This window comes from Ambystoma mexicanum, chromosome 3p (assembly GCF_040938575.1).
Source record: "Ambystoma mexicanum isolate Mex_15411 chromosome 3p, UKY_AmexF1_1, whole genome shotgun sequence".
In the NCBI taxonomy this organism is placed as follows: Eukaryota; Metazoa; Chordata; class Amphibia; order Caudata; family Ambystomatidae; genus Ambystoma; species Ambystoma mexicanum.
This window is the reverse complement of record NC_090925.1, coordinates 865401853-865417628: the sequence shown is the minus strand read 5'-3', so window position 1 is coordinate 865417628 and position 15776 is coordinate 865401853. Positions and strand designations below refer to the sequence as shown.

General features: G+C 44.7%; 1 protein-coding gene across 2 annotated transcripts in view; it reads right to left on the bottom strand.

The window, feature by feature from the left end:
- The window catches only part of LOC138581019 (polymerase delta-interacting protein 2-like), a 144867-nt gene extending 136880 nt beyond the window's left edge, over window positions 1–7987 (bottom strand). The window contains exon 1 of one of the 2 annotated variants that reach the window (XM_069652032.1): window positions 7784–7987. In XM_069652032.1, coding sequence (XP_069508133.1) covers window positions 7784–7938 — 155 coding nt within the window. In that variant the 5' untranslated portion in view covers window positions 7939–7987. The remainder of the gene's footprint in view (window positions 1–7783) is intronic. The other variant, XM_069652033.1, reaches the window with a different exon arrangement.
- Window positions 7988–15776: the final 7789 nt, after the last annotated feature.

The following is a 15776-nucleotide window of genomic DNA, read 5'->3' as shown; positions in this document are numbered from 1 at the left end:
ATAAAATTTGCAAAGGCGGAATGTAATTTTGCTCAAGCCTGGGGAGAGCCGAAGATCAATAGCTCAGTCTTATTGTCATTAACAAAACAAAAGAGGTGATGGCTGGAAGGTTTAGAATGAATCTTAACCTCTGGCATCGCTCTGAGCAACCCTCCAGACCATCGTTTTTTGCCTGCCAGTGCTTAAATTCATTCTAAACCTTCCAGCCATCACCTCTTTGTTTTTGCTTTGTCACCCCGAGTGGGACGGGAATGCCCAGACATGGGTCCCGTGCCTGCTGGGCCTAGAGACCCAAACTACTCCTCACTGATGAGCCCCAACAAGGGTGAAACATGCTTGGGGATGCTTGTGGTCTCGTGCAGAAGGGATGTGGCCTAGCAGTTCGGGCTGGACTGCCACTTTTGGGGTAGGGCCAAGCCTGATTTGCATATGTCTTTCCCCTTCTGTAATGGCTTGGCAGGCGAAGAACAGTGGTCTGGAGGGTTGCCCAGAGCATTGCCAGTGGTTAATATTCATTCTAAACCTTCCAGCCATCCCCTCTTTGTTTTTGTTATTGCCATTAAGACAAGGGTTCCGTCCCTGGCAGGGGCACGGAGAGTGTCTGTCTCAGTGCAGGATGATATGGCCTGGCTGGTCGACGGCAGGGGAGGGGTGTCGGCGCCCTGATTCTTTTAGATCTTCTAGCGGCATTCGACACCATGGACAACGCCACCCTGCTCACCCGCCTGGCCCATATTGGTGTTCCGGGTCAGGTTGTCAAGGAGTTCCCCCCCTTCTCACCTGGATCCGTTCCTTGTTGGGGTCCTTGGTCGCTGTCTTCTTGCGGATGGACCTGGCTTTTACTAGGGCTGCTCGAGTCTCCTCCGACTCCAGGTTGCGTTCACTTCCGGGTTCGTGTAATCTAGGAGTCTTGTATAGACGTACTTGCACGGGAATCCAGGAAACAGGGAAAAAGAAAAGGGCTAGAAAGAGGAAGGGAACGCGGACAAGGAAACAAAGCTGCGAACTAGGTGCAGACGTCTGGTAGCCACTTGTGATAGCATTGAGACGCGTGGAGCCGCGGAAGGCGTGGTCTATAAATAGAATAGGCTATGTCCAGCGCATGGAGCGGAAAGAGGTGTTTACACTGGACGGCCATGTTGGGAGACTATGGAGTGCAAGCCCCGTTGAGACAGGGACCAGGAAGTCCAAAAGGGGCGTGCTCTGCAGTTCATGACACAGGTATTGACCTTTTCCAGCTCCTTTTTGTCCGATAGATCCCAAACTCTCTCTCTTCCCCCATTCACATCTTTGTCCCGACACCTTAGCTGTGGTGTCTCCCAGGGATCTGTCTTATCCCCCATTCTTTTCAACATTTATATCCTTCTGTTGTTGTACCTTATTCTCTCCTTCGGCGTCAGGTACTATTCGTACGCTGACGATACTCAACTACTGATACGCCTCGACCTTAATCAGTCTGAGGTGTCGGCATCCCTGCATAAGTGCCTGACAGCTGTGGGAGAGTGGATGGGACGAAACTGGTTGAAATTAAATGGGGAGAAAACCGAGGTGCTGGTGGTGGGTTCCCCTCCCAATCCTTCACTCTGGGTTTCCTCCTTCTGGTCCTCTTCTCGGGGTTTGCTTCCGGTACCTTCGATCAAGGTAAAATATATTGGGGTTACTATGTCTCCCAACTTGTCCATAACTGCCCAGGTTTCTGCGGTATGTCAGATGGGGTATTTTCAGTTGAAAATCATAAGAAAGGTGCTCCATCTGATTCCAACCAGACTACGCCCCGCGGTGGCGGCAGCTTTGATTCTGAGTAGGCTGGACTCCTGCAACTCCTTGTACTTGGCGCAGCCCAAAGGGTTGGTAGGCCGATTACCAAGTCTCCAGAATCTGGCTGCCAGGGTGGCAACGGGTACCCTGTATGGGTCCCATATATCCCCCCATTTTGCGCACCCTTCATTGGCTCCCTATGGCCCAGTGCATTCAGGTTAAAAGCCTTTTGCATTGTTCATCACGCCTTACATGATCAGGGAGCAGAGTATCTGTGCGCCACATTTGAGAGCTATGTCCCTAACCGCCCCAGGCATGCGGCGTGTGCCCCCTTTTCGCCTTACTCGGGTGGGCGGCTGTGCATTTTCGATTGCAGCAGCACAATTACGGAGCACTCTTCCCCCATCTTTGAAACTGCTGCCAAATCATCTAGCTTTTCGAAAAGCATTAAAAACATATGTGTTCTAAGCTGTTGGTTATCTTGGCCAAGTTATGTGGTTCTGTGGTTGGGCTTTTTCCTCTAGCGCCATGATGTCTACGAGCAACCATGCGCTCTACAAATGGCCATAAAAACCAGTTGGATGACATCCACCCCTCAATGGCATTGCAGATGTTATTTCGTGTCGGTTAATCCCGAAGGTAGTCCCCACTAAACTTGATGACCAACTGCGTGTAATCGGCATAGTTGGTAAAGTAGACCCTTAGGTCTTCCAATAATGAGCAAAAGGAACGCATATATAGGTTAAATAGGAGAGGTGACATCAATGCTCCTTGAGGAACGCCATATTTGATAGAGGAGACAGGAGAGGCTGCTGCACAAAATTGGATGTTTGACTCTCTATTTGACAAAAAGGACTTGACCCAATTGATCATTTTCAGGGAACAAGCCCCTTGAACACAGACCACGCAAGAGCAGGAAATCCAACCCAGTAGATTGGTGGAACAAGCTTACAATGCATTCAAGGAATTGATACCGGTGGGGAAAGTTAGTAAGCTTGAGAAAGGGGAGAAGGATATTACTGATGAAGAGGAGGGGAATGGTACATGCTCAGAAATTTACCAGAAAACAAGGCAGAAGCTCAAACAGTCAAATATAAATAGGTCCCAAAAAAGGGGGCCTAGCAAACAGCAGGTGTTCATTGAGCAGGAAGCAAGTGCGTCAGTACCAAAAAAAAGCTAAAAGAAAGCAGGCAGGAAACGAAACAGAGGTAAAATGAATGGGCATGTTAATGAGTTGGGTCCTTAGAGAGCAATCGGAGGGTCCCAAAGCCCACAGTGACGAAGATACAGAATGAGATGACACCAGCTCAGTGTCTGAGGTCAGCTGTGGGATTATTGGTGAAAGGTGTTTCACTCCCGACAGACTTAATGTTAGCACAACAATGGCAAATAAGAGGACAGTACCAGTAACTGTAGATCCAATGGACAATGACCTAAGTGGAAAGTGGTCCAACCCTAAGACTTTTGTGATCACTAGTTTATATGCCAATAATCTAAAATCGCTCAGTTTTCCTGAATTTGCTGCAGAAGATTCCACTATTGAGAGTTTTTGACACAAACGATTTTGATTTTGTGCAAATGATTGAAAGTACCAGGATGCATACTACGAGGATTCACTGAACTAATTGTTCATTAGCGGAAAAGATCAGAATGCAAAATTCCTCTTTTCTTAAACTAGGGTTCGATTTTGTTGCAGATATACAACCTCGTGAAAACCATCACCCTATAGAAGGCAGGACGAAATAGACTGAGCAAAGAGGGTCAAATTCAGGGGCTAAAGCCACGACACATAACACTGCTCCCATCATAAACGATCAACATGGGTGGTTATTGCTAGCAAAATTCCTCCAGAGTAATTTTCAGCAAGGACGGTGAATTAGAGCTCTTACATGGAACGCTTGCAGCCATCTACATCTTTTAAACGCCCGCGGATCATATCAGCTATCAAAAAAGACTCAGATCTTTATGCTGCAAGAAAGCTGGCTCATCATGTACTTGGTGGCAGAATGGTTTCAAATCTTTCTAAATCTGGCCTTAAAAAGAGGGGGGGCGTGGTCACCCATTTAGCAGTTTGGTTACATGGGTGAGCAACAAATTCTCTGCTCAGCGCCTAGCTTCTTGGACAAACGAGAACAATGTCCTAGCAGTTGAGTTGTTAAATGGTAACCAATGCCATCAAACTAGAATCTTACTATTAAAAATGCACGACCCTCCAGGCAGTGGATATACTCAGGACATCTTTGAAAACGTTGTTGATATTCTTGCAAACTGGTACTCCCTAGAGACAGACGCAATACTGTTTGTGAGTGACTTGAATGCCCATTTTCTAGATACAAAAGAAGTGGATGCTGCCCAAAAGCAAATTGCTTCACGCCAAGCCCAATAGACACGGTAAACTTGGTCGAAATTTGTGAGCAAATGTAATTTGTTTATGTTAAATGGTTGTACCGTTGGCGATATACCAGGTATGGTAATGGTAAACTGACAATCAGAGTCCTTTTTTGCAGCCCTTCCCTAATTGGGCAGGTTAGGAAATTGGGGTCGGTTGAAAATAGCAGAAGCGCTCACACTCTGTTTATGTTAAAGATCCAGGTGGATGCTGGGGGTTGGGGGGCAGTGAACCATGGCGCAAATAGAATAAACTGGTCAGTGAAGAACCCGAGTAAAATCTCCAAGTACTTCGAGGAGATTGGGATATGTCCCAACTTGGATAATATGGATGAAAATGATATTGAAACTTGGGCTTTAAATCTATCCAAGGTGTTTGCTGCGGTGGGGAACACTGGCATTATAAAAACAGGGAAGTTAAGCAGAAGGTTAAAAAATATATATATATATATAATGCATGTTTGGATAAGGATATGTGCTTCCCCCATTGGGCAAAACACCATAAACATTCCATAAAGGGCGTTAAATGGCAAAAAGTGATACAGGCATTGGCCGGAAAGACACTAAAGAAATCTGGGAGATACTTAGTCTATGCAAAGGCAGATGGTCAATCCTATACGAGTAAATGTGTAGGAGAAATGTGTCTTAGACAACTATTATAGCCGTAACGAGGTTACAGCCAGGGAAATTATGAAGAGGGAAACTCCCTTTGAGATGATTTATGATCATCTGGACATTGAGCTTCATATACGAATACAAAAGATCCAGAGCACCAGGTCCGAATGGCTTAGTGAGTGTGGTGCTGAAATTGCACCCTGAAATATGGACACCAAAAGTGTGTTTGATAAAGTTTCAGCTGAGGGCGTAATCCCATTGTTTTGGAGACTAGCTATATTAATACCAGTCTTCAAAGAAGGGATTAGAACTTTGCCATCCAACTACCAGCTCTGATCCATGTTAGATATAATGGGAAAAATATTTGCGTCACTGGTGCTGGTAAGTTGGATGGACCAGAGGGGTATACTAGACACATTTCAGACCAGCTTTAGACAAGGATGTGCAACAGCTCGCAACATAACATTGCTAGACCTGGTTATCCCTAAAGCTTGTGAAAAGGGAAATCCACCATTATATGTGGCGTTCATAGATCTGAAATCTGCTTTCGACACAGGAATCTCGGGGTACCTGAGAGATTCCTGTATACTACAATGCAGCTGCACACAGAAACAAGTGTGCAAGTACAATTGAATGGAGACGGGTGAGAACGGGCCCAGTAATGACAAATATGGGAGTTAAACGGGGCTGCGTGCTGGCCCAAACTCTCTCAATTTATATATGGCTGATCTACCAGTCCTCCTAAAATCTGCTCCTTACTGCCCCCCTAAAATTGGTGATATACAGAGTGGCTTGCATATGCTGACGAAATTTTCATCATGGATCACACATATGTGGGGATATGCAGAACCAAGTGTGTTGCTATATGGAAGCCAACTAGTTTGTTTATTTATAGGGTGCCAGAAAACCCTTGGGTAGCTGGGTGCACAGAATAACAAGAATGCTTAGGGGCATGGTGGAATTGGTCCACGAGTATAAATATAAGGGACTGAAATTTGAGCCTGGTGGAGGATATACTATGCTTGTGAGTGGAAAGCGTCAAAGAGCCTGTATGTTAACAGCCCTAATTAGGAAATTTGCTAATGAATCTGCAGGTTATAATCCAGTGGGAACGATTATGGTGTACAAAACTTTTTGCCCGGCCGCAACGTATGGTTTGGAGGCAATAGGGATGGCAGACCACAGCTGGCTAAAAGTTGTGTAGGGCAGGTTCTGGCTGTCCATTTCGAATCTACCCCAAGCTGTACATACAGAGCTGATACGTTGAGTTGGGCCTAAGATAGTTGGGAGGTACAGTGCAAAGAAAGAAGAGGGCATTGTATTTAAAGGCTGTTAAAGAGCTCAAGTGCCCTCTTCTAAACTGTTTGGGTAAGGTGTTTAAGAACTCTACCAGTAGAAATCACCACTCTTTTCGGGAAAAGTCCACTCTAGATCTGTTCAAACGAAGTTGGATCTAGATTGGAAACTGGATGTATGGTACCGGGGACCGAATTTCTCCCATTTGGCCACGTTAAGGAGATACCCAGGTTATAAAATGAGTCAATATTACTTAATGAAACCCCAGCGATATTTAATCAAATGTCCCTCATTAGTCATTAGAAGATTTATACTACTGGTTTGACTGGACCATTTACCAACTTTGACTACCATGGACCCACAGCGGCATATTTCACATGACCCAAGAATATGCTGATTATGTAAAAAGGTTAACATCCTTGAGTCACTGCAACATATATGAACTTAATGTACTAAATCGGGAGACTATTATATAAATACACTGTCTAGATTTGTGCATGATCAAGAATATGTAATAATGGGTTTTGCAAATATTGCCTCAATACTAACGATTTCGTTGTATGGATCGCTCTGTTTGGAATATGGGAGACTATTGTGTAAAACCTGAGCTTGAAGAAGAGTAGGGCATAACGATTGTTCTGCTTTGTTTGTTGTGAATGATTTGGTGTAAAGAAATCTCTGTAGTAAATGAGGTGTGCATTTTATTTTTAGGAGTTTCATTTGTATGTGAAACGTTCCATTTGGAACTAATGCACATTAATAATGAATTTAAAAAAACAAGGCGAAATAATGACCAAACAAATGCAGTTATTCCTCCAATAACACGGCAGTTACCTCATCTGCAGTTGTGCCCTAAGCCACCCTCACTGCACAATGTATGCCCCCTTATTAAGCTCATTGCACGTCTCCCAATGTCAGACATTACCCGATGGTTGCCCCATGTCACTCATAGGTCCTTGAATCACCCCTTTGCCCACATGTAATCGGAATGGTCAAAATAATATAATTCGGAGCCATGACCTCCGCCCACGTTAATTTCCGGCCACGGCCACTCCAACAACTTCCGATCTTCTTTCTCGCGCGCATACACGTTTTTAAAACTTTACTTTCTGCCTCAGTATTACAGCCCGACGACAGGTCCACTCTAAGGAACTATATGATGTCAACAGTGCAGGTAGTGCTTTGGGACCTAGCGAGCTTCCTCCGGACAGTAGTTGCTTTCGCTACCATTGACCGCTCAGTGTTCGCGGGACAGCGTATGAGCTGCATTCCACACAGGGTTGAGCATCATCCAGCAAATTCATGTGCACGTTGGTGCCCGAACTCTCAAAATTCCCAGGACCATGTGTGAGAAAGGTACCCAGCCCAGTTTTCCTCCTTGGATTGGGACGTTATACGTTTCCTAGATTTCAAGCGGGGAAGAAAAACTAGATGTCCCACAATTCCAAACAAAGACAGGAACGCGTGGCCTCTCCACTGGACATCTAAGCGCTTGGGTGCCCCCAAACAACGACTCCAGTGCTTAAGGGCGCCTGAAGTGCAGCGTGCGTTTATCATTTCCCTGTGAGCACTAAGGGCTACAGCAGGGTAAGCTTTCTACAGCAGTGCCCTGTACTGTCAGAGATAGGACATGGAGATCTCCCGAAGCGCAAGTGTCGCTCGACAGCGGGTCCTTTCTCGCTGTATTTTCCGTAATGAAAAAGGTTTTTCATTAAACTGTTCTTACCTGGACCCGAGGCTCCTGAACTGCTGCCTCCCGGCGGATTTCAGTGCCTGGTGCCAGTTCAATGATAGTAACAACAACCTGGCCATAGGGGCCGCCATCTTGCAATCCCAGCATGCACATCGGCAGCATTTAAAGGGGAAAACCAGCCCAGACATTTAAAGGCAAGGCCTTTTGATGGACTGTGACAGGGCATACTAATCTCTTCTGTCTCGTTGTTTCAGCACTAGGTGTGGAATTATAATCCTTTGCCCCGATTGTGTTTAATTAGCCGACTCACGAATTTATCACCAGTCTGACAAGTCCCCAAGTGCATTGCCATGGGAGGAAGATTTTTCTCCAGAAAGCGGGAGAAAAGAATTTCCTGAGCGAGTTTTGGAGTTTGTCTCCCTCTGCTGGAAACTCCCGCGAGTTGCGGGAGACTTGGCATGTCTGCCATTCGGTTACACAACTCATACTTTCATGAGCAGCCTCGTTACTGTTAAACCGAATTCTGAGTGCATCAGCTCTTGATTTCTCGAACAAGTCTCATCATTTTATTATTATTTTGCTGATTTTATTTCCACTGTAGGGTTGCTATCTTTTACAAAATGGTTTCGCTGGACACTTACAGTTGAGGTGCACCAGAAGCAGTTTGTGGTGCATGCGGGTTCCACACATCATCGTTGATAATACTGATTTTCCATACTAGCGTTATAGAAAGTCAATATTCTATAAAGACATGGAGGCGAAGGATTATGCTTTCTCTCTTTACTGAGAAACGAAACTCGAGCAGCATTAATCATCAAACAATATATAACAAATTCCACACAATACAGATTCCCAAGAAATTGTCCTTTTTTGTAGTCCATTTTTGATATTTTTAAATTGAACCATGTGACATGTCCAGCCAATCCTCTCACTGCCAGTCCCATAACCTTCTTTCCAACTCCATGTCCTTCCTCTTTCTTTGTCTGTCTCAACCGTTACTCACGCGGCCCAACCGGTAGACGCCATAACACAACTCTGTTCCTTCTTGTTGTTCTCACAATCCTGCTGCTTTAGCCTCAGTTCCTGTCAAATAATAATATAACAAATCTGAAGCAAGCTACGATAGGGTGATTCTCCGTCAAATGTAATTCTCACCACAGTCTTATTTTCTATACATTACATCAGAAATATATATCAACATTTGCATTGATGAATTGGGCGGGATAAACCTTCGCCTCTGTCTTTAATAGAATCTTGACTTTCTATAACGTTAGTTTGGAAAATCAGTATTCTATGTCAAGACCGGAGGCTCGGATTATGCTAGTTCAAAGCTTACCCACCACCAATGTAGACATCTGATCTATTGCTTTAAAGTAAAATTCTTTAAACGTTAATCTCTAGACCAGTCTGCTGTTTTTAGAATGTCTTCTAACCTAGCTCCTGCGTTAAAAGCTTTTGATGCCATTGCTCCTCTGATTGAATGGGCCCCATAAGTCCCAATATCAATCCCTGCTTGTGTCATGCACCATTTGACACATCTGGCTAAGGTTGCTGCTGTCACAGCCTTGAAAGGTTTCCTAATTGCTTTCAACAATTGTGTCACCCCTGCCAGTCTTAAAATATTTGTTGCTCTGTCGTAAGCCTTCAGACAACGAACCAGACATAATCTGGGTTGGTCAGGGAAAGGGAATGTTGTATAAACAACTGTCATGATACTTGTCTTTGTCCTTTTGTTTACATAGAAGGTGACCCCTGATGGGCCAAATGACTTCCGATCTACTTCTAGTGCCTTAACATCTGACACTATCTTACACGAAATGAGACAATGCAGTGTGGTAAGCTTTGCTGATAAAGACTTCCTCGACAGCTGGTCGTTATCTAGCCAGTTATTAAATTCAGTACCATGTTAATATACCAAGTCTGGGAATATCTGGGCCTCGATGGTGTCAACAGCCTTACCCCTCTGAGAAGTTTGCATACTAATGTGTGCTCACCCACTGGTGCATTCTCAATCTTGAGGTGCCCGTTGATATGGTCGAACTACACGTGTTCACTGTCCTGTAGTCTTTGCCTTGTGCTGCTAAGGCTGGTTGGAAATGTACGTTGTACACAATATTTGCCTTTCCACACACCAGCCATTCCATCGTGCCCAAGCCAACCTGTAGGCTTCCTTGGTGCCCAGGCTTCCTTGATGAATCACCCAGCGTTTCCCGAAAGTCCTGGCGTCTGCCAGATTCGCCAGAAATCGACCAAGCGATCAGTCTCATGCTGCCTTCCTGAATCAGAGGATGAATTTCCCTTGCTGGGTCCCAAAGTAACTCTGGGAACAGAGGGAGTAGTAAGGGTTCCTCTATCAATAATTCCAGAAGGTCCAGGAACCACACCTGACTCTTCCAGTCCGGTGTCACCAGTATTAGGGTTGCCTTTTGTCTCCTGACCTGCGATAACATCCTCGCAATCATTGCGAATGGAGGGAAGGCATATTCTCTCTCCGCACCCCACTTCTGTAAAAATGCATCCGCCACTAGGTCTGGTCTCCAGCTAAAGAACCGATCCAACTGAGTGTTCAACCTGGATGCGAACAGGTCTGTCCTGCATGGGCCCCTCATTACCATCAAGGTCTGAAATACCTCTATGTCTAGTTGCCAGTCGCTGGCATCCCTCAAGTGTCTCGAATTCTAGTCTGCTACTTCGTTCTGCAGTCCTGGAATATATTCAGCTGTCACGCTTATATCTCTTTCTTGATCAGGTTCACTTTTGGTATTGGTAAGATAGGTGTGGCCTCTCTAGTGCCTATCACGAATCCCAGCTATTTTATCGTTTGAGTTGGTGCTAATTGCGATTTATCCCAATTTATTAAAAACCTCAGGTTCTGTAATAGTAGGAAGGTTACTTTTGCTTGTTGTTCTAGTCTTACTTTGTCCTGACACATCAGACAGATGTCATCTAGGTACACTATAAATCGGATGCCCTACTCTCTTAAGTGGCTGACTACTGTTTTCATCAGTTTCGTAAACGCTGAGGGCACTGACGCTAGCCCGAATGGGAGGCATGTGAATCCCACGTTTGACCTCCCCACCGGAATTGCAGGAACTTCCAATGTTTCTTTGCAATTGGTATCATTAAGCAGGCGTCTTTGAGGTCTATCCTCACTAGCCAATCGCCTGCTTGCAAAATATCTCTCAGCAGATGGATTCCTTCCGTCTTGAAATGTCTATATATAATGAATGTGTTTAAGTCTCTGAGGTTTATCACCGGTCTGTTTCCTCTTTCCCTTTACCAAGAACATGTTGATTATGAAGCATAGTGTTGAATCTGTCACCTATGTGATGGCTCCCTTCTTTTCTAGATCTAAAATGTCTTTGTTTAACACATTTTTGTCTTCTTCGCTGAACTGTATAGGTCTCGGGTATGCTTTTTGCACAGGTTCCTGATAGAATTCTAGTTGTAATCCCTGTAGTGTCTGTTCTATCCAAGCATCTCCTGATAATTGTCTCCACTGTTCTAGGACCACTGGCATCCTCCCCCCTATTACTTGGATTTCTGGTTTCCCTGGGCCTTCGGCACCCTTTCTTTTAGTCTCACCTGTGTTTTTTTGCTGGCCTCTGCCGTTTCCTTGCCAGCCTCTGCCTCTACCCCTTCCTCTCGACTGAAAGAAGGGGTTGGGTCTGCGCTCTTGTTGGTCTCTCCAGTTGCCCCTGCTACTGTAGTTGGACCTCTATGATATGTAGCGGCTGGCTGAGCGGCCCCTTCCTCTGCAAGCCCTTCCGAAAACCTTCTGTCTAAACACCCTTTTCAGAGATGCTTGGGCTTTGTCTATGGCGGCATACGTATTGACGAATTTTGCCATGTCCTTAATGAATGAGTCTCCGAAGAGCTTGCCCTTGTTGTCTATTGATGATTCTACAGTGGCCAGTTCACTCATCTTTGGGTCAATTTTGACTAATATCGACCTGCAGCGTTATGTAGTTAGCATTACGTTGTTGGCATTGCCCAATAGGCATATCGCCCTTTGTGCCCAGCCTGCTAATATATCTGGACCCACCTTCTGTTCTGGTTGTTTCGCCTCTTCAGCCATTTGCCATATTTTTGTAATAGGGCCCAGAATGTCTAAAATTTTGCCCTGGCATGAACGCAACGACCTGTCAATGCCCTTTTTAATGTCTCTGCTTTCCATTTCCTTGGAATTGGACTCTACATCTGTATAGCCTATTTCCTTTCTACCCCATGACCTCACTCCTTTCCCACCACCCTTCTTTCTATGTGGTTTGCCCGGGGGGCAGAGGGTGTGGCTGCTGCACGCCTTTCAGGCTTTCTTCCCCTTTGCCCCTCATAGTATCTGTCAGGGGTCTCTCCTCTTAGGGCTTGCATCCCTTGGGAGAACTTTATTAAGTCATCCACCAAGATCCTGCCATGGAGCGTGTGTACAGCTTGATCCCTGCCTGGTTCGGCCCATTTACGGAGTTCCTCATATTCCTCACAAGACCTGTGAATTTTTAGCACTCTGGTGGTTTAACACAGGGATCTTGGGCCTGTTGTCACGACCTGAGTCCATGTAGACATGTATACCTCCATCCCCAAGTACCAGTCAGAGAGGAGTAAAAGAACTCACTGACCGGTTATTGGAGCCACAGGAGGAGAGAACAAAGAACACCGGGTCCCGGGTGACAGCAATGGAAAACACAGGGTTAAGTATGTTTAAACACCACTATCTATCAGGCAATATGTATACCCAAGGAGATCTTACCCGGGGACTGGTTGGTGATAGCTCTTGACCTAGTTGTTCCCTCTGGTGGTTCAATGAGTGGAGAGCAGGTAAGTAGTTGCTGAACACCAGAGCCCACCTGTGGAGTAAACGAAGTACTGAAAGGGGCCCCTAGGGGTCCCTTACATCTATGGAAACAAGGCGAGTCACCACACACGATAGATACGCAAGACACGAGGTTGTATTCCCAAAGCTAGGGTTTATTGCAAAGCAAAAGTCTCAGTTGGCCAACTCGGTCTCACCCCCCGCGACGTGTATCTCTAGACCTCGAGGGACGCAATAGCGTGAATTACATAAATCAGTTACATATATACAAAATGCATATCAAACAATCAGCTATGACATGTTTAATACCCCCCCTTTATTAGGTTTCTTTGAACTTGGTGTGATGATGGACACTTTCGACAACTATGACACCTTCAAATATCTATTCTAGTAACAATTTGCAATTTGTGAGTGCGGAGGCATCTTTCAGTTGTTGAATAGAACACAGCGCTTCTGTTTTTGGAAGCGAGCTACATACGGGGGAAGGGTTGCATTCCAGACCTTGCTATCTATGAGGTGCTATTCATGTCCTGGGAGCCGACATGCTCTAACGGGGCTCAGCAAAGGGGGGCCGTAAGAAGAGAATAATTCAAGCCTTTAGCTGCTTTATTCTAACATATTCTACCATATAACGAGACTGGCAGCAAGCTGCAAAATGATTAAAGGCCCTGCACCTCTGCTTCAAGGATACATTCGGGAGGGAGCCGGGCATTCTTCCTGGCGCTGCCTACGTTGTGTTTCAACAAACTTTTGTTATCCTCGCGGCCCTGCGGCCTTGTCCTTTCACGTTCAGACAACAATGTTTTACAGTCGAGCAGTGTAAGCAGAAAATGTACTTTGAAGCAATAAGAACAGAAAGCAATGAGCAATGGTTAGAAAACAAAATGGCGATTCTTGTTACCTCAAAATGGCCGTTCATTGGCAAACTCGGAAACCTATATTCTGTCGTATCGGGCATGAGACGGTTGGCCCACGGCCATCAGAATACGTTTGCGGTCACATATGAGAGGTATCAATTTTTCTAGAATGACAAACCCTCCTTTGGCCGTATGCCAAACGTCTCATCTATTTATTGAAACCTCCTCTAATGTGATAAGTCTGAAGTACTTATGTCTAAATTTTGCATGCTATCGTAAACATCATCATTTTCATCAATATCTATAGCCGCCATCAATTCTTTTACCGTTTTCATCTCATTTGTGTCTTGGTCAGCCCAACCATGAGTTTGTTTTCTTTTTGTCATCATATGCCTACATCCCTTAGTACATCCCTCAGTTACCTCAGCGCAAACTATTGGTAGGCAGTGTATGCAACAACAGCACTTTATGAATATTCCAAACACCACTACTAATATTGAAATCAACTTCCATCCCCAAGAACGCAAAATTCCCCAAAACCAAGACCCTATTCCCCAGCTTCCTTCTCCAGTAGGGAGTTCGGAACTTAGGACATGCATTTTCTTTATTGCTTCAAAGATTGTAGGGGAATAGTCATCTACATATACACAACACGCTGATCCCACTATTTTGCAAATTCCCCCACGATCAACCAGGATCACATTGAGAGCCATTCTATTTTGCAGCGTCATTAACCTGATTCCTCTTTCTTCCAACATCATGTTAAATAGTATATCTATCGTTGTGTTTATGGTATTTTTTAGTATTCTGGAAAGCTGCCTTATATTATAGGAGTTCACTATCTGCCCCAAGAATGGAATGAATGATTTTGCTACATCAGTCGCTATCAAAACACCCTCGCTAGTCCTTTTGACTCTAGCTCTGGATAGTCTGGCCATGTCTGCTGTTTCTAAGAGGAATACTCCTGGGAACAGTAGACCTAGGTAACATGTACCTCCCCAGTTTCTGGGCAACCAAGGATATGCTTTCTCTCCGCATATAAAATAAACTGGATCTCCCACATATACTGGTTCTATTTCCCATTTCAATACCACTGTATTCATGCACCTAGTATATGTTCCGACTGAAAAGGAGCCTTTCTTTTTTAGACAAAAAGAGACAGTTCTTGGGCTATAATTCACTGTGTAAGAAGGGGGAATTGCATCTTTGTCCCCGTCTGTTCTTACAGGAAACGTCATTACAGATGTTTTTTCTGGTGGGGACAATCTATCTCCTCTATTTTGTCGTGTTATCTTTCGCGTACTTTTCCTCGTGGGCTCTGGGGCCATTACTTGTGCTTTGTGGAATATGGAACAACCCACAGGCTTCATTATTACTTCGTCAAACTCATTCATGTTGGTTCTGTCTAATTGACCCGTACTACTCTCATTCCATTTCCCATAGAACATTGCACTTAAAGATGCACTACATGCAGAACTTAATGGTAATGGCTGTACATACCAACCTATTCCTTTCCCAGCATGCTGTGGTAAATGGGCACATACCCAGCAATTTGTTTTCTTCAGAATTGCATGTGTCATATTCATAATTAATAAAAAGGTGTTATTCCCAAACCCTTCCCCGTGTCTTTCTTCCATTGTGGGCAGGGTATAAGTAATCACCTGAACCGGGCTTTCCGTAGTGGATATATTAACTATTGGTAAAAACATTTCTAATGGGTGTATCGATTCCACATACCATAATACTAGGGCTGTCGTTATTGGTGCTACCACGCTCATAAAGAACATAATTATTGTCAGTGCCAGCATACAATTCTTTTTACCATGCGTTTTTCTTAAGCTTACAGTCTTTGTAATTGACTCATTCTCAGCAGTGGTGCAGGAGGAGGCTGGAACCGGTCCCGACATGTTTCTCATCGTCCTTCTTCTTCCTTATTACAGTTCGTCGTGGATATCTCTCTTCGTTGCGCTTGCTCTGATGTCAATAAGTTCAACAGAATTGTCACAGTTCAGTTCTGCCAATCCTTTATATCCTGAATTTGCTTATTTATTTTTAGGCAAGATCACTTGTCCTTTCTCATACTGCTCAGAGGACTTTTGATCAGTTATCTTATTGCCTTAGTACCATGTGTGCCCAGCTTGTCCGCTCTGGTTCCAGACACATGTACTTTTTATGATCGCACCGAGGAGCCGCAAGTCTTGAATTATCTGACTTGCACAATTCTCACGCTTCTCTCCTCTACACCTCTAGTTCCTTCTTTGTCCATGAGCAGAACCAGAGGTTGATATAAACGCCAAAGAACTGTGGATCACTTTGTCTTTCGAGGCCACAAATTGTATCGCCTTACTCCTGGTATTGT